The sequence below is a fragment of the Paramisgurnus dabryanus genome, chromosome 3 (genome assembly GCF_030506205.2).
Source record: "Paramisgurnus dabryanus chromosome 3, PD_genome_1.1, whole genome shotgun sequence".
Classification (NCBI taxonomy): Eukaryota; Metazoa; Chordata; class Actinopteri; order Cypriniformes; family Cobitidae; genus Paramisgurnus; species Paramisgurnus dabryanus.
In genome coordinates, this window is record NC_133339.1 from 21,065,236 (window position 1) to 21,092,863 (window position 27,628).

Sequence of the window (27,628 nt, forward strand, 5' to 3'; positions counted from 1 at the left end):
TGTCATCCCTGTCAACAACCCTAGCGCACACACATAATAATTCCAATAAAAAACTCGCTGTACGTGATGACAAATTGTCAATCAGTTGATAGATTTCACAAAGGGTAGCCATAGGAAGTCAACCCTCATGGAGGACTGGTGCTGGTTTTTGATATCCTGCTGCATTGTTGCGGACTAATTCGAGAACGATCTCACGAACCCGTCAAGCAGGGCACTTATGTAATTGGTCTGTCTGGAAATCTCTAAAAGTGACTCATAAATTAACTGAGAAACTAGGATTGAGCTCCAGAGGACATTTTGGTTGATTTAATGTGATAGCAGTTATGATATGAGAATCTCTCCTGGCTGTTAAAGTTGGAGAGATATTAAACAAGCCAGTATTTTAGTTACAGGGGAATGACTGCCCAGAAACGGTCAGTGGGTAGTGAACCAGGGTTGTGACTTTTTCTAGACAACCCTAGTGAACTTGCCTCCGGTCTGTTAGCCCGAATATAACATCCACTTTAGTGTATAGGCATGATGGAAGACCACTTTTGACCTTTATATATCCTGATTGTCAGACCGAGACAATGAAATTGTTCAGCGTGGCCTTGAAATAACGACATTTGACATTTTCTGCATCGTTTTCAAACAGCTTCTATTTTATGGTTAGGATAATTTGTTTGTGAATTGTGGGCCAAGTATTAGTGGCTTGGATGATAGAGAAGCCACAGACCAAAGGTAAATGGACTGCACGATGACAATAATACATTGTAAAGCCACAAACATGATTGTACTGTATATGGTTTGGGATGTGTGTGCTTTTTGTATTTAATCAATTATACTTTCCCTGGCACCAACATAGTGAACTGGTGGTAAAATGGATGTGGAACAATAACTATAAAGAAGGAAGGATGTGTTATTGGATGGACTGTTGGGGCCATTTATGTCTTTGGGAGCACTGTGGGCTTTTAAACCGACCTTTTGTTTCTTGGCTCATTTTGTATTCATGATGACTGCTCCATTGATTTCTCTTTTTGTATCAGCTGGTTTCTGTTGACGTCTGCCTTCTCTTCATGCATTGCTGTTATCTTGTTGGCCAGCAGGAGATTTGCCTCATTTTATGCCCTTGCTGAGATAACCTAAATACAGAAACAGACAAAGATAATATATGACCCTGTCTGTGAAATCCAGTCTCGTAATCCAATTTTGAGATTAGGAGCATCAAAGTTGGGTTTCAATCATTGATCTTTTAGATTTTGCAGAATGTTTTTCATAATATGTTGGATGATTTTATATAGAAAACTAGGGATGCACCAAAATATTTGGACACCGATTTGGGCCATTTTCGGCCGAAAGACTTTCACCATAGAAACAATACAGCCGAAATGTTGTGATGAAGCAAACAGAAACCGCGACCTGCACATGCTTGTCTGAAGCAACATGTCAATTCGTTCCCTGACTCCCGAGGTCGTGAATCAGTAGGGAAAGTGACAGTGTATCATATGCACCTGTTTCAAAGGCTTGCAAATGTTAACATTCAAGTGATTTTAAACAATTTAACCACAAAAAGGCGCTAAAGTAAGCAGCTTTCTTTACGCACAGACGCACATGTGGCTGAATGTGTCTGGTTCAGCTCCAGTCAGACGTGATCAACCCTATGCCCTTTAAAGATCAGAAGTCTTGATGTGTAAACTTTAGAGAGAGTTGCGCTACTGTGTCTCAAACTGTAGTTCACTAAAATACATTTGGCTATAGAGCAATGAAAAACAATGTAATGTTTTTATGCGGAACGACTTGGAATTCGCCCTCCATCTGTGTATACGCGCGGGTTTAAGTGCACTCAGTAGTGAATACACGGAGAGACGCGTTTTAAAAAGCAAGCGAACATAAAATGTTTCTGTTATTGACAGGGCACATTAAAACAAAATGATCTCACAGTATTCTTTTTCTAATAAAAACATTTGTTTATGTCTTAAGTGTAACCGGTCTTTGCTTATTTGTTCTTAAAGAGACAGTAACCTCAATTAACCTACTTATGTCTGTGTCATTTATGTTAATCAAACAACCCAAGACAAAGAGAAAATCACTTCTGTAGCTCTAAAAAAAAAATAATAATCATATTTAATTTATACAATAAAGACAGTGTTATGATTGATTTATTTCAATTTCTGTACCTAATGCTATTTTCAGACCTTACTTAACTCTTTCCCCGCCATTGACGAGATATCTCGTCAATTAAGAAAAAACGCTTCCCCGCCAATGACGAGATTTTCCGTCTTTATGCAATACCGCTATTATCCACCAGGTGGCGCCCTTTCGCAACTTTTTAAACCCGGAAGTATTGCCCTATGGCATGCTGCTGCATGTCCGTGTCTGTTTTAAAGATCGCTCTGAATGGGATCTCTATGAAAAGTCCGTCACAAAAATGGAATTATCTCTGCTTTTTGCTCAAAATTTGGTGTTTTTGCAGAAACCTACCCATAATCAAAAGCTGATTACAAAAGAACCACTAAAGGTAGGATGAAACGGGTTTTTTTTGTTTGAAAGCAGAGGGTCTGTTCTTTCATTTGGTATATTGTATGTTTATTTATTTAAAGAAGAACATTTTCTTGAAGGCATTAAACTTTGGTGAAAATCATGAAAAACGCTGGCGCTGGCTGGCAACTTTTGTAAAAAAAAAGCTGGCGGTGAAAGAGTTAATGTGCAACTTTGTTCTTTTTTATAAATGTTTGTAATTTCTTTATTTGCCTCAAAAACTGTAATGTGAACCATGAGTTTTGTGATCTGTCACACCCCTAGTAAAGTTAGTAGACAGTGATAGCCATAAATGCAATGGTACTTATAATTGGTATAATTTCTTTCAGTGGCATTGGTGGCATAATTTCTTTTGGTTTCGGCCTTGGTTTCCTCTTTTTCGGTTTCGGCCAATAATTTTAATTTCGGTGCATCCCTATAGAATACAGTCGGTCACAAAAAATGACTTTAGCTGGGCTTTCACAGACAGGATCACATATTTTGATGTTTTTCAATTAGTACTTGGGATCACTTGTCAAATAATTTCTCACATAAGATCAATGGGCTATCTTTTGACACCAGTTGTACAATTCTTCTTCATTTTTTAAAGCAATTTATTGGAGTGTTGCAGGGATGACGTATTTTGTAGGAAAACCCGATAGTTAGCAGGATACTGGTTCCCTCTCAAAAAAAAAAAAAACATTAATTTTCCCCATAAACTTTTGGATTGTTTCAAAAAAGCTCTGTGTTTAGCAAAACTTTATGATACTTACATGTTTTGTCCAACAATTTAATCTTCACAAATTTTATGAATTCTAAAAGTCAAAATGAGCTTTATATATTTCTAGTAAACGCATTTACACTTCAAAATTCATAACATTTGTATTAATATGTAAAGATGAACTTGTTGGACAAAACATTCAAATTTCTTTAACTTATGTTAAACACAGAGATTATTTTTGCGATAAACCAAAAGGGTACCAGCATCCTGCTAACTCCCGGGTTAGCATCTATTGTGAAGGCTTTAAATGTTGCATTTGAATACACTTTCATTAGCTCAGGCATGATGATTCAATCTCATGGGCATTTTCATCACAATGATGATTACATAGGATTACAGATCATCATGTCAAGCCACTCACAAATCTACCTTTTGATAACCGGGGTGCAAGAAGCTGAGATTTTACCAGATGGTCATTTTTCCATCTGAATGAGCAGAAGTCACTCAGGGCAGTTTAGCGGAAAAATGGTCGATCATCATCACACCATGACCACTGACAGGTTACACAGCATGACGTTTGACACACATCACTGAATCTCTCAATATTATATCATCTTCTAAACTGTCCTCTGTATCATTTAGATATACTGACCGCTATATTACATTTTTACTGTTTAGGTCCTGCATGTCCCAAATGGCACACTTGATGTCCAAGAAACCATAATGAAACTTCACCACTAACCTCGCCCCCAACATCACAGGGGCAAAAAGAAATCATACAAAAAATTTAAAAATGTGGTCGTACGAATGAATCTAAATTAGCCACCTCGCAAAATATGTTCAAATAATGAGATAGCGTTGGGTTCCCGCAGACGGCTTTATGTCGAACACGCTTTGATGCGACTCTAAAGTGGACTACAGTCTGTGTGAGATTACATCACCAAACTGTAAGCTCTAAAGAGGACTGAAAGGGCTTAAGGCAGAATTTGGGATAGTGCCATAGATATAGTTTGTTGGTGGGCAACATGTGACCCTCAAGAAGCTTTTTATTCAGATCTGCCATTGTGTGAAATCATTTAACACGCTCTGGCAAAATAAGATGATCTGATAAGAGAGGACAGAGCTGAAAGCAGTGAAATTACCCACAATGCCTCGTCCTCTGGATGTGACGCCCGCTTGCTGCTGTAAAATACAGTTGCAGGCTGTGCGCGTGTGTGTCTATCACTCCCTTGTCTTTAGCCTAAAGTTTTCTCCTCCTCGACCTCTTCTCTCCATCTCTTATTTCCTTGCTCTGATTTCTTGTTATGTCCTTATTGTTTCTCTCCTTTCGCCCACTCTCTCTTGTTCTTTCAGCTTGGTGAAAACCCTCACACATTCTCTCTTCTTTCTGTACCTCTCTGTATTGTCTTCCTCAATACATCTCTTCAGCACTTACCATCCTCCGCACATTGTTTACTGTAAGATTGAAAGGGTAGAGCATGGCTCTTATCCTGACAAAATGGCCATCCACTCGATCTGCTGAATAGTTTTGTTAGTTGTAACATAAATCCTAAAGTTACATTTGTGTTTTTTTATAGATAAATGTATTATTATTTTAAAATGAGGAAAAAATAATAAAGAATCAGTAAGTGAGCCTGAACTTTTGACCGGTATCGTAAAAATAAAAAATATAAATGCCTGTGTTTGTATTTATTTTACATCTCCGGTTTTAAAAATAATTTCGTGCACACATGTCAGTTTTCAGAAAAGTGTAAATTGACAAGTACCCGTGTATTTTTGCCATCAAGAGCATGCCAAACCTCTAGGTGGCGGTGTAACTAGACGCTCAAGCCCACGTAAGCCAATCAGAATCCCGAAAAGAGCAACAAATCACTTCCTGTTCCTTTTTGTTGAACAATTTCGCACTTTTGGCATAGGTGCGAGCTCTGTGACGTTGGCTGGCAAAACATCAGTTTGTCTCAGTTTACATGCAACCGTGTAACCGAAGATTTTCCAAATCTCCACTCTGGCCAGAGTTTTTAGAAAGAATCGGATTCAGAGGCGAATTCTCCGCTTGCGTGTAAACGAAGGGAAATGTCCCAGTTTTTTTAAATACCCATGTGGCCTGATAGGACAGAATGTTGAGCTGTTTCTTAGCATTAGTGTCTTGCACACGAACACCCCATGCTTCCTCCCTCCTCTTTTCTGCTCTCTTATTCTCTTCCTGCTTTCTGCAATTACGTGTGCTGAATATTAATGAGATGAGAGTAGTCCGTCCCTGGATGCTGGCCAACTCACATTACACTTCTTTATCTCACCCCTACGACTGTCCGATCAGGGCCCTGCCTCTTTCAGCTAGACCCCATGTCATTGTCTTTTAAAAAATCCTTATCATTTTCATTCCAGCTCAGCCCTTTTTACTCTGTCCTTTGCCCTTACCACAAAAAGGAGCGAGGAAAGAAAAATCCAGAAAGGCAGACAGCTCTTAAAGTGACAGCGACGTTCTCCTTGCACTGGTTAGTAGTGATTATTCAGGTCAAGTGCTGTGAATGAGTTCGGTTGTAAATCTGAATCCCAGACAGAGGAAGCAGAACTGAAGCACAGGGTGAGGATCTGCTCCTGTACAGAGAAACAGAAAGAGAAAACAACTAATTTTTCTTTCAAAAACCTGCACTTAAGTCAACATATACACAAATATTTTTTATGAATACTTTGTTTTAAAGAAAATACATTTGGCTTAAATGGGTCATAGCATGAAAATCTGACTTTTCCATGTTTAAGTGTTTTAATTGGGTCCCCAGTGCTTCTTTTAACCTAGAAAATGTGGAAAAGATCAACCCAGTAACTTTGTTTGGGTAAGCCATTCTGTGCAAGCATGTGAAAAATTAGGTCATTCAGATTTCACCTGTTTTGTGAGGAAGGTAGCAAGGCCAATTACAATAATACCGCCCATTAATCTGCACTATCCAACCACGGCACAGCCATTTAGTGCAGAGAGAAAAAGAGAGAAAAAAGTAATAATTGACAGCACAATTGAATTTCAATTGCAATACACCACTATAATTGCGATCAGTGTTTGCATTTCATCCACTCATTTGCATTTTAAAGGACACACCCAAAAACGTCACATTTTTGCTCAGGCCTACAAAGTGGCAATTTTAAGATGCTATAATAAATGATCTGTGGGGTATTTTAAGCTAAAACTTCACATACGCATTCTGGGGACACCAAATACTTATTTTACTCCTTTAAAAAAACTCATTATATGACCCCTTTAATAATCTTGGCTCTATTCCAGTATACAGGCCACTTTTTTGCAGTCAAATCACTGCCTAACCAGGACCTGTTATTCTGGTTTTTATTTTTTGTGTATTTTCTGACAAATATGTTCAATCCTTAAACGATGCAGTAAGGTTTGCCGCTGCTTATTTATTTCTGGGCTGACTGTGGGTGCAGATGGTTTCTAAATACTGTTTACAGATATCACAGCTCACTCTGAATAATGGATGAGGGCCCTGAGGGAATAGGGCTTAAATTTGCACCGGTTTTGCTTCAGGGAAACATGGCTTTTCAGAGTTTATTAAGAAGAAAGACGATGCCCCTGGGGAATTTTGAGAATAATGCTCCACCTACTCAATTCCTAGTAAATTTGCGTCTTTCTGGTCCCAAGGAAAAAATTGTATAGAATAAAGCTTTAAAGGCCATTTTGGGTTCAGGTTGATGGGTCCTGTCCTGTACATGTGGAGTTTCAGCTAACCTTATGGTTTTGCACAAGCCACCATACCAAACATGAAGGGCAATGCCCTCTGCATTCATTCCTGTGGGTCACTGCTCAGGGCCCCGCTATATACTGTACTTCACATCGGTTTGTTTTTTACTTTGTCTGAGGAGGCTTAACGATTAATCGCGATTAATCTATAGCAAAATAAAAGTTTTTGTTTATATCATTTATGTGTGGGAACTGTGTATAATAATTATGTATATATAAATATGCACACATGCATGTATCATTTTAAGAATTTTTTTTTATATATTAGGTATTTATATATAATTTATTTCTTAAATATGTACATGCATGTGTCTGCATTTATTTATACAAATTTATGATGTACAGTTCACACACATATATCATGTAAACAAAAACTTTTATTCTGCTATAGATTAATCGCGATTAATCGTTAAGCATCCCTAACGTTTTCTAGTTCGGATACAGCTGAGCACAGCAGACTCTCATGAAAAGCTCTTTTGGGACTGTAAACACTTTCGATCTACCATTAATCCATTTTGTAATGATTGCATAACATATGGGCGTGTTGTCTAACTCCACTTCAGACAAATACCTTTTTAACAACATCAATGATACACAAAAACTATGAATACTTTGGAGTGTTGCATTGCGGAACTAAGATCTGTTTAATCACTTGACTTTTATTCCCCATCGATTGACTGTGTTGAACATGTTAAAAGGTAAATAAAATGCAATTTAAATTAATAATATGACGAAGATATCTTTATGTTGGAGTCTTGACTTTGAGGATGATGTAATTGGCCAATGCAAACCCATCAATGCACCTTTCCCCTATTTTCAGCTGCACAGCATTTCTCGCCTAAAACGACTAGGTTTTTTTATAACCTCCACATTCAGTTGAACTTGCTATGCAGATCTGCACAGTCAGTCACACCACAGGCATAACATTTAGGTGTCCCATTGCATTCACATAGGTCATCAATGGAAAGGTTTTTGGGATGTAACACAGTTGCATGTGAACTAGCCAACACAATCTATAACAGTACATTCCTACCTGAAATTAGGTGGCTAATTTATAGTTATCTGTACCATGTCATTTGTATGTTTTAGTAGTTTGCTTTCGCCCCAGTGACATTGGGGTAAGTTTGTGGGGTTTAATTCATGATTTTTTGTACTATTCCCATTGTATGAATTCACACAAAATTACTACCACAAAAAATAGGTACATTCTCCTGTGAGATTAGGTTGAACTAGCTAACCTAGTTTGACGCTGCAGGATTTAGTATTAGCTCTTCTGGGAGTGTATATCAGTGCACACTCTATTACGAGGAACTACTAAAATTAACCAGGAAAACCACACTCTCAGTAAAAACAGGAACAGGAAGCAAACATTTGGACAGACACATGCAAGTAAAGCACATCAATGATCGTTACCAAGAGAACAGGATACACTTTTCTCTGGGTGTGCACTATGAAAAGGAAATGTCATGAATCATATAATGACATTATATACTAAATAATCCAGTTCCTGATGTAAGAAAATTCTTCACAACCATTAACTGCTGCTCCTAAGTCTAAACTGATACTGCCAACAAACTGGTATTTCTGAATGGCCCGATTAAGCGGATTTGAAGAGAAAGTATTTGAGCATTCGGTTAATATCAATTTGCATCTGAACTCTTCATAAAGAGGCTAAATTACTCTCAGAAATGCATGCATGCACAGTTTCTGTGGTTTAACACTCATACACACATCTTTATACTGTACACACATACACAATGCTTAACAAATGTATTAGACCACCACCACAGCTGCCCTAAACCAACAGTATTGGTGATGACCAAAATGATCATTTTTATGTTTCAGAAATGGCTAATCCACCAGTATGTGTAAGCTCTTTAGTCACATAAGTATTTCTAATGCTAAGATATAATTGTTTTTATCCATGTAACATACTGTATCTGCCCCACAAAACTTATGATGTATATTTTTAAAGCGGACATTTCACAAGACTTTTTAAGATGTAAAAAAATCTTTGGTGTCCCTAGAGTATGAATGTGAAGTTGTAGCTCAAAATAACCATATAGATAATTTATTATAGCATGTTAAAATTGCCACTTTGTAGGTGTGAGCAAAAATGTGCCATTTTTGGGTGTGTCCATTTAAATGCAAATGAGCTGATCTCTGCACTAAATGGCAGTGCCGTGGTTGCATAGTGCAGCTTAAGGGGCGGTATTATCCCCTTCTGACATCACAAGGGGAGCCAATTTTTCCACATGCTTACAGAAAATGGTTTACCAAAATTAAGTTACTGGGTTGATCTTTTTCACATTTTCTAGGTTGATAGAAGCACTGGGGATCCAATTATAGCACTTAAACATGAAAAAAGTCAGATTTTCATTATATGTCCCCTTTAAGCATTTTTTTGTTTTGACTCTACAGACTGAAATCATTTCAATATGGACCATCAGGACCACATGAATTCTGGACAGGTGGGTGACTCACAGCACTCTCCTGATGTAGCCAATTTGTCCATCAATGACGGCCATCAGCAGGACTTGAAGAACGGAATGGCAGCATATGGGGACGGCCCAGTGAAAGGTCAGTTACTGTATCGTCATAGGAACAGGTTCTTTTAACATACAGTAAGGAAAAAATTGACTTTCCACAAAATAGTAAGATGGGTGTGGTGAACTTGGATGTGCATTTCTCAAGTATTTCTTGCTAATGTCTTATACTAAAAAACTGACATATACGCTGATAATGGCATCCTTTAACGATGTGTCAGTTTCAGATGTCTGTAAAGGTTTTTATTCATTAAGGTCAATGCAGAATGTCTAGTGGAATTTATTTGAGGGAATATAAGTGGACGATTGCTCTTAATTACCATTTAAGGGTAAGTCGCACCTTTAGAGATGGTGGTGAATGCCATTACAATGTGGTGGATAACATTAAAATCCATTTAATCTATTAGATAGACAACCATTACACTTGACACTTGGTTTAAATTATGAGATTTTTTTTAAATTAGAAAACTAAGTTTCTTACAAAAAGCTTCTACAAGAAGTGTCATGGTTGCTTTGTATCCTTATAGTAGTTTTGGCAGTAAAGAGCAGGTATATGATAGATGTATGACGTTTAGATTTGGAAATCGGTATAATGTCATAGTTAATAACAATAGGGTTATCCAACTTATCCATTGTGGATTGTTCTGGCACAGCAGACAACCTTTCAGCAAGCCCCAGGCTTCTTCACAGAGCACGGTCAAAGCCTTCTTATCAACCAGAAACCTAAAATTGAAAGCAGAAATAGTTCAACTGTGCTGGCGGTACTCAGTGAAGCAGAATCTCAAAAGTGACAAATTCATTAGATTTCTATGAAATTCGTTGTCAGCTGTTTAAATAATGCCACTAAAATAATTTTAGCTCTTATCTTACAGCATACTGATAGACAGAGTACATAAATGTCATTGGCTATAAGAATGCTTGTGACCCTTGATCAAGAAAAAGGAAAGGTGCATGAAACCTAGCTGTGGTTGTGGTCACCATGCATTCGAATTGCATTGAAAAATAAAAAGCATTGTCAAAAATCCCCAAAAACATATCTCTTATGTTTCACTGAAGACTGTTGTACAGATTTGAAACAACATGGGAGTGAGCAGATGACATCAGTACTTTAACCCTTTTGTGAAAACAGACTTCTCTTTCAATCCTCTTTTCCATTGTTTGCTATTTGAACCTCCTCCAGTTCTCTTTTAAAAGTTGACCACTCTTTCATAGAGGAGACACATGAACCAACATCTGAACTGACTGACCAAAAGCCTGTTTTGGAAGAAACGGAACCAAGGTCTACATCCCTTGATAGAGATGTACCACTGGGTATGACCACTCTAAAATACAACAGTGCTTCAATAGCTTACAATATTGCCGTTTTGCTGCACTGCACTGTACCCATTGCTTAGCTTCATGATGCGGCTCCCTTTACCCCATGGCTTCCCATTATGCTACTGATTCAATTGGGCTTCAGCTTTGGTTCACTTTTTTCTACTATATATATATTATTCAGATAATATGTGGATGTAATAGCAAAAATACTATTTGGAATGCATTCAGGCCATTCATAGAGAATTTTTATGATCACATTTTATGACCAGCCTCTCATATTTCTTCTTTGACAGTGGAAAAATGGTAGAAGCAATTTTTTGAGTCTTGCCCTTTTTTTAGCCATTTATCACCCATACCCGCTGCTTTCCTTTTGTTATGTTTTGGTTGTAACAGAGGGCCTTCTTGTTTTTAATGCTTATAAAAAAGTTGCATAAAAAAAATTCTCTGATAAGTTTTTGGAGTCCAGCAACCATAAAAATGTTTGCCTTGCTATTGAAAAGCAATCAATTGCAGTCAGTTTCCAAAAAGCAGTTCTTATTACACATGACAAAAGTGACTGTAGACAAAATGGAAATTGATTTTTTTAGACTAGCAGTACACCTAAAACCTTTCATGAATGACCTTGCTTTTTGGAAACTTGTTACTGCTCTAAAAGTGCTGAAAAAACTGAAAGCTAATTGCATGTTTTCAAGGCTGTAAGATGCATAACAACTTCCTCTGTAAAGGTTTAAAGGCCAGTAAAAGCCCTGAATTCATCAGAGCAATTAAGAAGATCTACTCAATCCTTCCTTTTGCATTAGAAAGTAATGCAAGTTCAGATCATAGCAACAGTTTGACTAAAGTGTGATACCCAGAACATATATTTGGTACGTTTATGGCTAAGATATAAGTACACCTATCTGGTGCCGTGACCCAGAAATAATTTGGGATGTCACATGCCTCCATTCTAAATTAATCTTAGTGTCAACTGAGATGCTCAGATTATTTTAAACAGACATTACTGATCTCATGTTCTAAAACTGTAGGTGCTGACCTGATCCATGTGGCTAGGAAAAACAATAAGGTCTTTTTTTTATTACGTAGGATGTGATTAACCAAACTTCAAGGTCTGAGTAAATGGACTTTAAGACAAGGCTCATTTATCACTTGCCTCTAAAGTCCATTAACCCATTGATGATGTCAGTGAACTAGCAGTCAAGACAAATGCATTAGAGTAGTATTCTGTATCTACTATGAAGTTCAAATGATGTAAATGGATTAGACTACCATTAGCTGAATATTTCATGTAAGAGAACATGTTGCTGACCAGCAAAAGAGTCCACAGGTTTAATGGGATTTAATTCACTTTAAAGATAAGTCATTTTCTTATGAACTGTCATGTAGTCTTTATAGAAAATTAAACTAGCCAGTGATACAGAGTGTGGACTCTCCCCAGTGATTAGTGGTCAGACATTTGCAACTTAAACATTTTGCATTGTGTTTTGTGTGCTTTATAAGTTAACCTACCGGTATATATCATGCTGCCTAAACTTTTATTATAAAGCTCTGTGTATATTATCTAACATTTCCCCACTTACCAAATTGGATAAAATAGATTTTTGTATTCCATGTGTTCTTGCACCTTACTTCCATGTAACTCTTTTTGACATTCAGCTGCAGGGGAGACAACAGGAGCAGTGTTAAACTATAGAAGATAATATTCAACTAAACAAGTTACCAATACATACATCGGACTCATTTACCACTACAACTTTATACTCACAGGTTCTTTTATTTCAGGTGCTTGGATTTACATACACAAATCAATATGAGACCTGAACAAGAACAAGTATCTGTTTAGTGCATTAACTGGGCCAAAAAATGATTGGTCACCATTAGATATGAAAATAATGGGGGGTGGGTGGTCAAGAAAGCAAACACTGAACTGCTTAAAACTGCATTCTCAACATAATGCAAAACGTGTGATACAGCTCAGATCAGGGGTCTGATGAGCACCTCCTGTGCATTAAATTATACTGGCAAACTGAAAATGCACCAGTTCATTGCTTCGCCGGTCATTTTGCTACCTGCCATCAATGCATTACATCAGTGGTTCTCAAACTGGGGGTCCCCAGTTTTATAAAAGTAATTTATCATAAATTCTGTGTAATTAAAGCTCAGAAGAATAAGGCTACTAATCAACAGTACTACTTGTGTAATTTAATATGTTTTGATTAATTCAAATTTTAAGTTTTAGAATGTTTTATGTCATCAATTTTCTTTGGGGTGGGGTGCATGCCGAAAAAGTTTGAGAACCACTGCATTACGTTACTGAAGCTCACAGAGATGTTGTGGGTCTGTTGGATCATTGTGTTCTGATTTGAAAGTTGTTTTATTTATGATTTTGTTTTTTGATTTATTTCATTGTGGAGAATGTAATTTGTGATTGAAAGAGTTGATAGGCACTTTTATAAGCACTGATTCCACAACTACATTGTAAAAAAGTTGGTTTAACTTAAAAAAGTAAGTTGAGTTCATTTAACTTAAAAATATTAGTTGTCAACAATTTGTACACAAGTTTAAGTTACCTGATATTTTCAAGTTGAAGTAACTCAAACTTTTAAGGCAACCAGGTACCGTATTTTCCGGACTACAAGTCGCTCCGGAGTATAAGTCAAAAATCTGTTTTGATTTGGAAAAACATATTTAAGTCGCACTGGACTATACGTCGCATTTATTTAGAAAATTATTTCACAAAATCCAAGCCGAAGAACAGACATTTAATCTGGAAAGGCAAGGTATTCAACTAAGTAATAGCACACAGAACAGCAGGCTGAAAAGGTGTCCGTATATGTTAAAGTAACATTAACAGTTATTTACATGATACCCAATAACATACAGAACATACCTGGGAGGCTGAATACGCTAAATTATCACGACAAGCCAAATCAAGTTCAAAAAGGTCCTGAAGTCATTCCGCATCACTGAATTAATTGAATTACATTAATACATGAGCATTATAGAGCGGACTCTCGTGGCTGTAGACGGTAATGGTTTCTCTTGGTTCATATGAAATAATTTTGACGTATAAGACGTATAAGTCGTTCCAGGACCAGACACAAAAAGTGTGACTAAGTACAGAAAATACGGAAACTTACTTTTTTAAATTGAACCAACAATTTTTTTTTTTTACAATGTACCTGCCCCTACTGTATTGACACCATATTTGCCTTTATAGATTTTCATCTTTCATATAATCCATGTTGTGGTCTACATCTTGCTAATTGATCTTAGCAAGCATTGCTTACTGTAAAAGTGCCTTTATCTCAAAATTTAATGTGCAAAGTTTTGAAATCATTGGATTGTTGACTTGTAACTTTTGACATGTAAAGAGAAACTTGTTATTGGTGTTGTGTTTGGGCTCCTTATCCGTTCTTATCTACTTTTAGTTTTGTTTATTCCTTTTCGTTTCCTGCCTCTAATGTTGATTGTGGAGAGAGGGTGGTTGAGTGTTGCTAATTCTGCAGTATTGTCTGTGGCTGTTCCCATCATTCTGCCTTTCGCATCATCAGAAGTCCTAACACCAGGAAGTCCTTGTCTGCCAGAGAGTGGCCGGAGCAGTGCGGCATCAATGAAAGAGGAGGGAGAGGAGGAGAATGGGGAAAGGGAAAAATCTGTCAGCCCACACCAGTCACCCATGTCTCCGCATCCACGGCCGAGTACTCTTTCTCATGGATTGGGTTCGGGGATCATGGGCTTCGACAGCCAGGTGAAGAGGAGCCCCTCGGATAAGATGTCCGATCACAGTCCCAGTGGGTTTGAGGATGAGAAAGAGGAGGATGAAAAGTCTGAAACAAAACTTTCTTGTTCTTCTGATGTGGATGAGGCTCCCAGAAATGATATCAAGATGGAAAAACAAAGAGATGATGATGATGAAAAAGAAGAAGATGATGAAGAGGACAGAGAAGTCGTTGGTGATGAAGTAGAGGAAGAAACCGTAGATAACTTGGTGTGCAGTTCTATGGCCCCATCTCAGAAAGATGATTTTGAACCCCCTACTCGTCTTTCCCCAGAGGAAGCTAAAAAACGTGGCCTATCCTTTGACTACACCGAACCTCAGGATCCTGGTCAACGAAGTGCACTAATGGGCTGGGAGTGCAGCTCTGACAAAACGCCACCGGAAAGCAAGAGTCCCGACTCCTGCAGGGCAGATCCAGGCTCCCCCCTTTCTCCTAGCGCCGCGGCTGACCAAACTCAAGAAGAGTCATCCCTTACAGACTTCCAAACGGATGCTCGAGAGGATGAAGAGGAAACCGAGGTACCAGAACAAGAACAGGAAGAGGATAGGACCAGCGTTTCTTCATTTCCCCAAGCAGCAGCAGCAACCAAGATTGAACCTGAAGCTGAAACCGTGTCAGAGGAACACGGGGAACCAACTGAAGCAAATGAGGCCGAACAGGAGAAACCAGAAACGTATTTGGAGACGGGCAGTGATTTTATTGAAACACAGAAGGCAGTCCAAAACCTCCAGTCTGTTCCCGAACCAGAACCTGATTCTACTTCGGATAAAGATGCGGGTAAGCCCAGCGCCCAAGTAATGCCCACAAAAATACCAAGCAAAGCAGCTTCCATCAAAGAATCTCCTGTCAAAAAAACGAAGAAACCCGTTGCTACCGTTACTGCCACCCCTTCCCCTAAATCTGCTCCAAAACTTCAGAAAACTCCCTCCAAAGATGCTGCTCCGGCCAGAAAAGAAGGTGTCCCACCCAAAGGTCTGTTTTCCGTTCTGTTCCTCAATCTTCCCAAAGCCTTCTCCTCTATCACAGATATTTTGATTTATCTTCCTTTTGATTTCATTTACAGTAAAGCAGTAGAATAATGCGGTTCCCTTTCTGAAAAGCGCACACTAATGTGTACGGATGAAGAAACGGGCTGCTTGTAGCCACAAAATCTCTCTCTCTCTTTATGCTTTGTGTCCTGTCTGTTGACCTCTCCTCCTTCCTTTCTGTGTGTGCTCGGTGTTATTATGCCTGTGTTTGTGACTAACTTTGTGACTGTTTTTGTGGCACAGTTTTCACCTGCCCTTCTGTACTGCATGTTACCTGTGCATGTTGAATGTATCACTCACAGAACCGTGTATTACATGTGTGGGTCTGCTTGTTTCCCAGATGTCCATTATAAGAAACATTTAAACACACCCTAAAAAGTCAGTGGGGTAGACTATAAAACATACTGAAACGAGGTCAGTATTTGCTGCTGGGTTCAAAACAATACATCCACTTAATGTCTCCTACATCTGTGCAGACTAGCTAAGATGCAACTTAAAATGCAAGCATGTGCATACAGAAGTTTAATATGGCTTGATGGTGAAAACTATCATGTAAGAAAAACTATGTTAAGGAATCTTCGACTAAAGATCTAGTAAGCTAATTACAATGCTTGCAAGGCGGGCAATATTCCCAAAATAATATATATATGCTTATTTTACTGTTATATTTTTTATTTGTTATATATTTAGTTTTTTATGTGAAGCCAACTTCGACTACAGATCTAGTAAGCTAATTACAATGCTTGCAAGGCGGGCGATATTCCCGAAATAATAATTTCTTTTTTTTAAAAATTTTGTAATTTCTGCTTATTTCTTCATATACTTATTTTACTGTTATATTTTTTATTTTTTATATATTTAGTTTTTTATGTGAAGGCAACTTCGACTACAGATCTAGTAAGCTAATTACAATGCTTGCAAGGCGGGCGATATTCCCGAAATAATAATTTCTTTTTTTTTTAAATTTTGCAATTTCTGCTTATTTCTTCATATACTTATTTTACTGTTATATTTTTTATTTTTTATATATTTAGTTTTTTATGTGAAGGCAACTTCGACTACAGATCTAGTAAGCTAATTACAATGCTTGCAAGGCGGGCGATATTCCCGAAATAATAATTTCTTTTTTTTTTAAATTTTGCAATTTCTGCTTATTTCTTCATATACTTATTTTACTGTTATATTTTTTATTTTTTATATATTTAGTTTTTTATGTGAAGGCAACTTCGACTACAGATCTAGTAAGCTAATTACAATGCTTGCACAGCAGGCGAAATTCCCGAAACAATAATGTCCCCTTTTTCAATTTTTTTTGCAATTTCTGCTTATGTCTTCATTTACTTATTTTACTGTTATATTTTTTATTTGTTATATATTTAGTTTTTTATGTGAAGGCAACTTCGAGTACAGATCTAGTAAGCTAATTACAATGCTTGCAATGCGGGCGATATTCCCGAAATAATAATTAATTTTTTAACTTTTTTTGCAATTTCTGCTTATTTCTTCATAAGCTTATTTCTTCACTTATTTTATTGTTATATTTTTTATTTGTTATATATGTAGTTTTTTACTTTCATGCAACCAGTGGTAAAAAACAAAAATACCTTAATGTGTTTGTATAATGACAATGGGTCTCTTTCACTAAGCATGCGTACGCATGTACTTGTGAAATATGCGTTCGGACATTTTAACTAACAAATCATTAATCAACAAAAACTTTTATACTAAAATTTCCTCTAAATGTTTGCAATAACGTAAGAACAACTTAGACCACAAGTGCGCAATAATCATGAACAATCAGGAAAAATAATCCTATAATATATATATCTGTGTTATATATTTTTTCCTTGTTCGTGATTGTTGTGTATGTGTGGTCTAAGTTGTTCTTACGTTTTTGCATACATTTAAAATAAATTTAGTATTAAAGTTTTTGTTGAATCATGATTTGTAAGTTAACTTCTGTACGCACATTTTACGAACAAATTTGTGTGTATGCTTAGTAAATGAGACCCAGTGACTTTGTTTTGTCTTTATTTTAGGTTTGACAATGTTTTGTTTAATTTTAGCATTTGTTGCTTTGTTTTCAGCTTTTTGGTTTTGTAAACACTTTTTTATAATATTCAGGATTTTGCTTTGAAAACCCCCATTGATAAATCCTATGTTTACACGACAACAACGTATTGAAAAACAAAGTTTCTTTGCGTTTATGTAAAATTTCCAAATGTAATTTTTTTCTGCCTTGCAAGCACTGGGTCTCATTCACCAAGCATGCGTACCCACAAATTTGTTCGTAAAATGTGGTACGGACGTTTTATCTTACAAATCATGATTTAATAAAATGTATTTTAAATGTATGCAAAATCTTAAGAACAACCGTACGCAATAATCACGAACAAGGAAAAATATATAATACAGGTATATATTATAGGGTTCTTTTTCCTTGTTCATGATTATTGCGCATGTATGGTCTAAGTTGTTCTTACGTTATTGCAAACATTTAGAAAAAAATTTAGTATGAAAGTTTTTGTTGATTCATGATTTGTTAGTTAAAACGTCCGAACACACATTTCAAGAACAAAATCGTGCGTACTCATGCTTAGTGAATGAGACCCCCTGATATTGCTTTTTTCATAAAGCAAATCTACTTTCCCTTTACAATTACCCAGCAATAGCTAAGCTAAGGTTCATACATTCCTGATTCTTTTCATTTTGCCATAGTTAATTAAGGTCCTATTCAAATCAAATCAAGGTCATAACATAAATTTGTACATGCATTAATTCATATTTGTTTCTGAATGCATATTATAAACAAACTGAACACAGAAAGGCTGGAATTGCTGCTTCTGGGAACAGGACTCTCAACATCACAGTTGATCAGTCACATTAAGCACTGATGCAAAAAACACATCGACATCAATATTTAACTTTCCCAAGGCATCTTCCTGATGATAAATCCTAATTGCAGGTGACCGCTGTGATTATGTGAGGTTGTGCTTACCGTTTCTTTATTGTTATTCCTACAGCCAAAACTGGAGCAGGAGCAACTCCTGAGAGAAAGGTACAGTAATCGTTATGGGTCACATGAAACATGGTTAAGGGGACATGCTTTTATGTTTTCTGTTTTGTTTACACATCAAAATTTCACACAACCCTCATGTTATGTGTGAACTCTCCTGGACAAGATTTAGATTAAACCAGGACTAGGCATTAGCTTTATTAGCACATTTAGGTTGTTTTGCAAACAAACCTTACAAAAGAAAAAAAAACATTACTGGTGCATCTTGAGACAACATAATGTCACTGATATATTTTAAAGTATGTCAGTGCAATCTGTTTTAAGTCAGAAAAGCTCAAACAAGGATTTTAATCCTGGACTAGACTTAAAGGGGACATTTCACAAGACCTTTTTAAGATGTCAAATAAATTATTGGTGTACCCAGAGTACGTAGGTGAAGTTCTAGCTCAAAATACCATATATATAATTTATTATAATTATAGCATGTTAAAATTGCCACTTTGTAGGTGTGAGCAAAATTTTGGGTTTGTCTTTTTAAATTCAAATAAATGATCTCTGCACTAAATAGAAGTGCCGTGGTTGGATAGTGCAGATTAAGGGCTTAACATTGACGGATGATATTTCATATTGTTTAATCAAATTTATCATAAACAAAATTTCAACTAAGCATAAAACTGTAATGTTAGACATAAACACTGAATAATTAATGTTAATATTGCAATTATACTTTATTTTATAATAACATATCTTTTGGTTATAGTTTTTTTATTTAACAATTTTTATTTTACCCTTCATCATCCTCTCAAATGAACAAGATACTTACCACAACCACACATGATAAATCTAGAGCTGCATCATCCCTCAAAGAGGGTCCACAGCCTCAGGCATCCCCTGCAAACAGCCCTTTGCCTCCTTCACAACTACATCATGTCATTTTTGCAGTACAGACAATGTTAACTGTGTAAAAAAGAAGCCAGGGAGTCTAGGGCCGCGGTGAGTACTCCTGCCCATCCCTAACCATCAGCCTTTTCTGGTCTATGTCCTGTGTTGAAGACACTACACATCATACACACATACACCATTATACAAATGTAGACAAAAAAAGCTAATATGGTGATACTAAAAAAAAACTTCACACCTGCAAAAAAGGAAACGTATCATTGGCTGATTCTTTTGGTTGTTCATGTGTAGGCTGGAGATGCTAAGATGAAGACGGCAGGTGTCAAACCCCATGGAGTAGGCACCAAAATCCCAGGTGAGTGATTTTAGATGCTGCTTAAGGATTGTAAATAAGCTAAAATGGCAAATTAATGTTTTATAATGCCATAAAAGGTGAACTCAGCATTTAACAGATCTTCACAATAGCAAGTTTGAAATTAAAGTCGCCATGAAAATAAAATGAAAAACTGTAATTTGTTTTGGAAAATTGTGTTTTTTTTACATATGACTTATTGATCAGCTTCTTATTTTTTTTGGCCTCATAATCTTTAATGAAATACGCAAATCTCTTCCCCTCCTTAAAACGATCTCTCTTTACCTCCAGTTAAATGGTATGGCAGGTGGGCGGGGTCTGGGAGAAGATAGCTGTGATTAGCAATTAGCAACACAACCAAACTTCAAATGATCCAATCAGATCTCAAGGGACAAATTCAAATCCAGCCCTGCCTTATTTCCTTTCAGAAGTCTGTTTCAATCGGATATATGTCACCACGTGGAAAATAAGGCAATTGCTAATTCCGTTTCATGGTGACTTTAAGTGTAATTGTGTGGACCATTAGAAAATGCAGACCTTACTATTTGTGTCATATAAATGCATTCTCACATGGCACAAACTCACTCTAACATTGCATATGTCTGCATGTAAATGAAATCAATCCCCAAAATTAAGTTCATTTAAATTCCAATCAAGTGTTTTAGGATACCCAAATTTGCTGCATGCCAAAAGTGAGCCCCCTCACCATCTGCAGCATTTAACCAGTCTGTAGGAAGTACACCATATCTGCCTACAAGAAATAGGTTGTGAAAGCCCAAGGGTATAATTCTCTCTTAATAGCCCCTTTTAAATGTGTCTGATATGTACCACTTTGATTTATAAACATCACAGCGGCTTTACGGATGGAGCAGCGAAAGGCAGGACCAGGGTCCATTGAGAGAGGTAAAAAAAGCCTCTTTTGAGTGGGAGCCAATCGATAACTAGAATTAAACACTGCTGTTGCTCATTTAAGAAACTGCTAGAATAACAGATCAGTGCCAAAAACTATAAAGGTTCTGGTAGCTAACGTGGAAAACGTATATTAGTAAATGTCTTGATATTCTGTTGACAGCTGACTCACCTAAAACCCCAGACCGCAGTGGTTGCAACAGCCCGGCCAGTCGCTCCTCCACACCTGGTCAACAGATAAAGAAAGTAGCCGTGGTTCGCACCCCACCTAAGTCACCCGGTTCACTGAGATCCCGCGCCCCCATCGCTCCTGTTGCGCCCCTGCCTGACCTGAAGCACGTCAGATCCAAGATTGGCTCTACTGAGAACCTCAAACACCAGCCTGGAGGTGGAAAGGTAATTCAGTAATGCATGTTTGACAAATAATATAAAAACACACCTATGTAATAAGAGTGTAGTTAAAAGCTCCCGGGGCATTTTTCTAAACTCCGCAACACCATCTGGTGGACTTGATCAATTTATCTTAAGGACAAAGAGGAGATTTCTGATGGATAGTTTTGGAGACTACACTACTTTTGGGCACAAAGTCAAATTCTTTAGGATCATATACATTATTTGGAAAAAGCCAGCATCAGGGGTGAATGTGAACTAACATGCCAGACTTCTGCCATCTTATCAATACACCAGAAGAGCCCTTTCAGAAACCTGGGATCTTCACCACCCCAGAGGTAGCACAATAACACTCTCTTGACTTTTACGTTTCCTTTTCCAGGTGGAAATTGTTCATAAGAAGATCGACTTGTCTAATGTTCAGTCCAAATGTGGATCCAAAGGCAATATGAAGCATGTTCCTGGAGGTGGTAATGTGAGTAACTGGTAGTGTTAGACATAAAGTAGTTAGCTTGCATTGTCTTTATAGCTCATTCAAAATAGTAAGAAGCAAAATACACTAAATTCACGAGTCAATTCTAGATATGTACTACATCAACGCAATAAAATGTATATAAACAGATCAAGAAAATCAATTGAGATAATAAATTTTTATATCGAAAATGAGGCCTCAGTAATGTGTTCCTGTAAAATCTGTGAATTGGAGCAGTTCCCTTAATAACATAAAAATGTTATTTTAAATGGAGACGTGCGGCAAACATGCTCAAAAGTGGTGCAACGCGTTCTTTTTCTAGGCTACAGCCTGTTGAAAATATTAATTTTTTCAGAATTCCACGTCGGAAAGAAGGAGAAAAGCGGAGCGGTTTCTTTTTCAGGCGCACTCATATTATACCTAACCCAACCGAACCATGTCCGACCGCTTTTGTCCCCCCTCCCTACACCCCCAGAAGTACGCATTCTCACTGTACTGTGACCGATCCGAGCCCTGGCACCCTTTCGTCATTAGAATGCCATTGTTTTCAAGAAAACAGGAAGTGAAGTGCTTTCTTAACACTGGAGCCCATCGTACTGTTAAGCCAGATGACACACAGCCCTCTCACATATTGCTTAGTTGATCAGTCACGTGTGCAGGGCAGACGTTCATGTAACCCTGCTTTTTTATGAAGGCAGATAAAGGTAGGTGGTCATTCAACTGACATCTCCCCTTTTGAACCGCGCTCTGGTGCGATCACACTGAGCCCACGTGCACCACGTCCACCTCTGCAAGCCGGCCAGGGCCCGATTAACCAAACTGTGCATGGTACAGAGCCATCACACTAGTCTAATGAACCAGGCTTTGGGGTTCAAACACGCTCAGGCGCAGTTTGGTTGGGATAATGTGAGTGCGCCCTTATGCTGCGTGTACACCAGTCGCGGTAGAGGCGTCAAGCGTGGGTGATTTACATGTTAAGTCAATGCAAAGACGCGATTACACGCGTATTATTATCCAGCGGAGCGGTGCACGCGGTAAGCACGGAGCGAATGGTGCGGAAAGCGCGGCCAGTGTTGGGGAAAGTTACTTTTAAAAGTAATGCATTACAATATTAAGTTACTCCCCAAAAAAGTAATTAATTGCATTACTTAGTTACTTTTCATGGAAAGTAATACTTACATTACTTTTAAGGTACTTTTGCGTTACTTTTTCTTACTTGGCTGAGGTTTGATATCTTTCAGGCCTTGCAGGTGTTTTTTATGATCACATCTCCGTTTCTGACTCAAACTGTTCCCGGTCAGGCGCACAAAGTGAGTAATTCGATGTAAATATGTTCAGTTTAATTCAGTACATTATTTTATTTTTACATTTAATTAATTAAACTGAAAAGTAACTCGCATTACTTAAAAAAAAGTAACTCAAATATTAATGTGTACATTTATAAAGTAATGTGTTACTTTACTCGTTACTTCAGAAAAGTAATATTATTACGTAATGCGCATTACTTGTAATGCATTACCCCCAACACTGCACGCGGTGCGGATGGCGTGTTCTGCGTGAATTGAGCGTTGCCGTGGGAAACGTGCTAGTTTAATTATCTGAACTTTGGTAGATTTTCGTGCCGCGTTAATCAATCAGGACCTTGCTGTTGTAGTGACAAGATTACAGGAAGCGAGCGGAGTGGCGTTGTCTCAGAAGCCCCTCCCATGACACGAATTTCCGCGTGAAATTCTCGAAAGACTAGAATTTCACGCGCGAGTGAACTTAAATGTTCAAGCGTCCAACTACCTGAGAATAGTACATTTTTGCCGCCTCTACCGCGTCTGGTGTAAACGCAACATTATACGCGTAAAGTTAACAGCCCCTTCGGCTACTTTCGACAACATCAGATGTAGAATACATTACTGTACGTTCACACTGCAGCAGACTTGCGCTTCCAGAGAAGCTCAGGCCGCCCCAGTCAAGGACGCTTGTCAAAAAGTATGGGGAAGCTTGTTCACGCTTTGGCCGCTCTGAAGTCTATTTTCTCGGAACTAATGTTTTGGTAGGAACGAAAGTGTTCAATGAATGTTTCTCCATATGTTTAGCGAAGAACGTCTAGGCTATATTCCGTTTGGTTGCTGGCATTTTGCCGCTGAACCATAGCTCATTACTACATTACTGGGGCGGCAATGGCTCAGTGGTTCATGTAGGTTGTCTACAAACCGGAAGGTTGGTGGTTCAATCCCCGGCTCCACTGGGCCAAGTGTCTGGCTGGCGCCTTGCATGGCTGACACCGCCGTTGGTGTATGAATGTGTGAGGTGAATGGGTGAATGTGAGGCTAATTGTAAAAGCGCTTTGGATGGCCATAGGTCTGTTAAAAGCGCTATATAAATGCAGTCCATTTACCATTTACTATAACGTTGAGCTTCTTTCAACTTTCTGATTGACGCTCTGGTCGCTCAAAACGCAACGCCGATGGATTTGACGCTCATTGCAGCTGAGAGAAGCCAGCTTCTATTGCAAATGAATGATTTCTGGTAACTTTGGAAGCTCAAGTCTGTGGCAGTGTGATTGTATTGAAAACTTTGTGATTTAATCGCTCTAAAGCGCTGGCCATAGCATGGCTGCTCCTCATGTCTAACAGACAGTAAAACATATTTAAAGCTTTCACAGGCAATTCTGCAATGTTAGTGTCAACGGTTAGCCTACCTCTTTTAACTAGTAAAACCGTGACAAATATTCCCACAGTGAGAAGTGATAAGTAGTTCTCCCTCAACAACAACACCATCACAGCAAGCATTGCACACCCAGCACCCACACAGCTGTAATGAAGGCTTGGGCACATCAATGTGAAATGTATTCCTGTACTGAAGATTGTTCACCCCACAACGAAAATTCACTTATACATTACCACAATGTACCCACCTGCTTGTTGTTTGAACGACATTTGACTTGACTTCTCGAAGAATCCTTTTCTGTGGAAAAAAGTTTATTTACATAGCACTACTTTATGCCAGAGTTTCATGAAGGTTTAGTTCAGCGTCATGTATGCCTGCACTGTAAGCATTCCTCTACATTCCACTGACAGAAAAGGTTTCAGTTCGTTTGCCTGAATCCTAAGTGTCACACCCTCTGTGATTTCCTCTTACCTGGTTTACCTCCTGGTTCCTCCTCCGTGTTATGCATCTGAAATGCTGCCTGGTGTTCATCATCTCTACAATTTGACGATGAACAGTAGATTATATGCATGTACCAGTTTGTGGTGTTTTTAACACCTATACTTGATAGAAATTTATTCATATAAGTGAAAATGATGTGAGGTGAGATATTCAAGAAATGTGAGGTTGCGGGATGTAAACTGTAGTCAGCTACTGTATGAAGAATGAACTTGAACTGAGCATGTGCATTATTAAAGTGCTTGCAAGGCGAGCACTATATTAAAATCCCTTATATTTATATATTATATATATGAATTATATATCTTAAAATTATTTATTTCAGCTTTGTAGGTAATTTCAGACTTTGGTTGCTTTATGTTATACTTAAAATTTAGGATTGAATATTTGAAATCTTATATTGATTTACCAATTCATGTGGGACGTCCACTTTAGTTACAAATGCCATTTCTTTCTCTCCTTTTTGGGGTCTTATCTCTGCCTTGCAAGCCCTGGTATTTCCTTCAAATGCAAATAGTTATATCTGATTTTGCCTGAGAATCACTAAATCAGATATAACATGTTTTTTCATTCCAGTCTCTTCCCTCTGGCTTCCTCTTGGACCTTTGACTGTTTTTATGGCGTGGATCAAATACCGAGTGATGGACAGAGAGGAAATGTTACATGTTTAAATATTATTTTTATAATTTAACTGTAAAATAATCTCTTATATAAATATTGGCAAATATAAAACCTTCCTGGTTCTTAAAATAAATTTTCAGTTTTTATTTTTTCATTTCCTGTATGGTTTCTTCTCTGTCTTACAAACTCTGTTGTTGTTGTTATTAATAATTTTTTCTACTCAAGATCATCAGCTCTTTGGGTGCCGTGAGCATGTGGTTTGTTCCCTCCGAGATTGGCTCCTCATGCTCAGGGTGACTGACTTTTCTTTCGTCATGCTTTAGGTTCAGATTGTGCACAAAAAGATTGACTTAAGCAACGTCCAATCAAAGTGCGGCTCTAAGGCCAACCTTCATCACAAACCAGGTGAGATTTTACATAGTTGGCTTTTAAAAGCAATGAATTAAAGGAAAACATGTTAGCACCAAATTGCCAGCCAGCCATGACACCTGAGAACAGTTTGGGTAAAGACGATTGCACAAAGTTTTATGTATACACACTTTTAAAAATTGTCAAATGGTACAAAAGCGATTTCTGTATTGTTGTACCCTTTAAAAAGATCCTAATATGTAGCATTTAAGTACATATAAGCATACAGTTGATATTAGTATGTACATGTGAGGTATTAATATGCACCATGCAGTTATAAAGGTGTACATTTTAAAAGGCAGCTTTTGTGCACTTACCTTAATGGTTTGACAGTCATATATCCAGTAAACGGATATAAGACATCACTGCCTTCTATGTATCATCATATCCATTTGACTAAAACAGGGGATAAAGGTTTGGTTTAAGCACAAATAATTAACATTTACAATTGTATCTTTATTTTAGGAGGTGGAAATGTGGAGATCAAATCTGAGAAGCTGGACTTTAAAGCCCAGTCAAAAGTTGGATCTCTTGAAAACATTGGACATGTTCCTGGGGGTGGTAGTAGGAGGGTATGCTCTCATATTTATTTTATACTTATTAGTTTAAAGCTATATCAATATTGCAATACAATACAGTGCAATACAATACTTTGCAGTTTTAATCTTTCATCTCACTACCCAAAAGTTTCCTTCCTGTAAACTGTAAATTAAGATCTTGCTGTGATTGGCATGCTTCTTCCTGCTTGGGAGACTTCAGTGTACTTACTTTGCATAGATTTTGCCAATTTCTTTGAGTTGCATTTAAAATCTCTTTAATTTGACTGTTAGTTGAAATACTAAACGCAGGCTGGTACCACAATCTGGAGTTCTGTTATGTACAATCTACTGTTATTCATTATCCCAATGTTCAACCAAAAACTACAATTATGCCATCATTTACTCACCCACATACTGTTTCAAACTCATGTAACTTACTTTCTTCTGTGGAACACCAACTGAGACTTCTGGCTAATCTTTCATACTTGGGAACTTGGCCTCTAAAGCTTTAAAAATAACAAAAAGACAAAAAAAAAATAGTTTGAAATAGTCCATCAATTCAGCTGGAGCCATTTATGTTTTGAACAGAATTGACTAATCTCCATATTTGCTCGAATGCTGTAGTATGGTGCATTAAGATATTGTATTTTATATCTTTAACATCAATGAGTCAAAAGAACTAAAATACAAACAAAATATTTGATGTCAAACCTACCTAACACATGTTGACGTGCATCATTTACCTTCTTTGTAAGGAAAAGATCAGGACAGTATAAAAATGACTTCTTTGTTCTACAAAAGAAAGAAATTAATATGTTTTATATAATATACAGATGACTAAATGATGTCAGAATTGTTACTTTACAGCATTATAAAAGCCTGCATTACCTTATTAATTTCTCTATAATGTAGTCCACATACCACAAAAACAGAAGTCCACAGGATATTACTTATATTACCGCATATGCTAATGAATTAATAACCATTGTTAAAGGTGCAATGTGGGACTTTTAGATAAATCTCTTGACAGAAATGCTATTTAATATACATAACTATATTAACACTGGTGTATAAAGACCCTACAAAATGAACTGTATTGTTTTGATTACCTTTAAATGAGCAGTTTTATCTACATACAACATGGGTCCCCTTACATGGAAGTCAGCATCATGTTTCTACAGTAGCCCTAAACGGACAAATTGTTCTATAGATCGTGTTTTGTCACTA

General features: G+C 37.4%; 1 protein-coding gene across 6 annotated transcripts in view; it reads left to right on the top strand.

Annotated features, from left to right (window-relative positions):
- maptb (microtubule-associated protein tau b) overlaps nucleotides 1-27,628 on the top strand; it is a 41,070-nt gene that overhangs the window by 7,103 nt on the left and 6,339 nt on the right. For 4 of the 6 annotated variants that reach the window (XM_065277756.2, XM_073813884.1, XM_065277752.2 and 1 more), the window contains 10 exons: nucleotides 9,387-9,545; nucleotides 10,724-10,822; nucleotides 14,380-15,579; nucleotides 18,659-18,693; nucleotides 19,843-19,906; nucleotides 20,756-20,806; nucleotides 20,976-21,208; nucleotides 21,585-21,677; nucleotides 25,778-25,859; nucleotides 26,328-26,434. In XM_065277756.2, coding sequence (XP_065133828.2) covers nucleotides 9,404-9,545; nucleotides 10,724-10,822; nucleotides 14,380-15,579; nucleotides 18,659-18,693; nucleotides 19,843-19,906; nucleotides 20,756-20,806; nucleotides 20,976-21,208; nucleotides 21,585-21,677; nucleotides 25,778-25,859; nucleotides 26,328-26,434 — 2,106 coding nt within the window. In that variant the 5' untranslated portion in view covers nucleotides 9,387-9,403. The remainder of the gene's footprint in view (nucleotides 1-9,386; nucleotides 9,546-10,723; nucleotides 10,823-14,379; nucleotides 15,580-18,658; nucleotides 18,694-19,842; nucleotides 19,907-20,755; nucleotides 20,807-20,975; nucleotides 21,209-21,584; nucleotides 21,678-25,777; nucleotides 25,860-26,327; nucleotides 26,435-27,628) is intronic. The other 2 variants (XM_065277757.2, XM_065277754.2) reach the window with 2 other exon arrangements.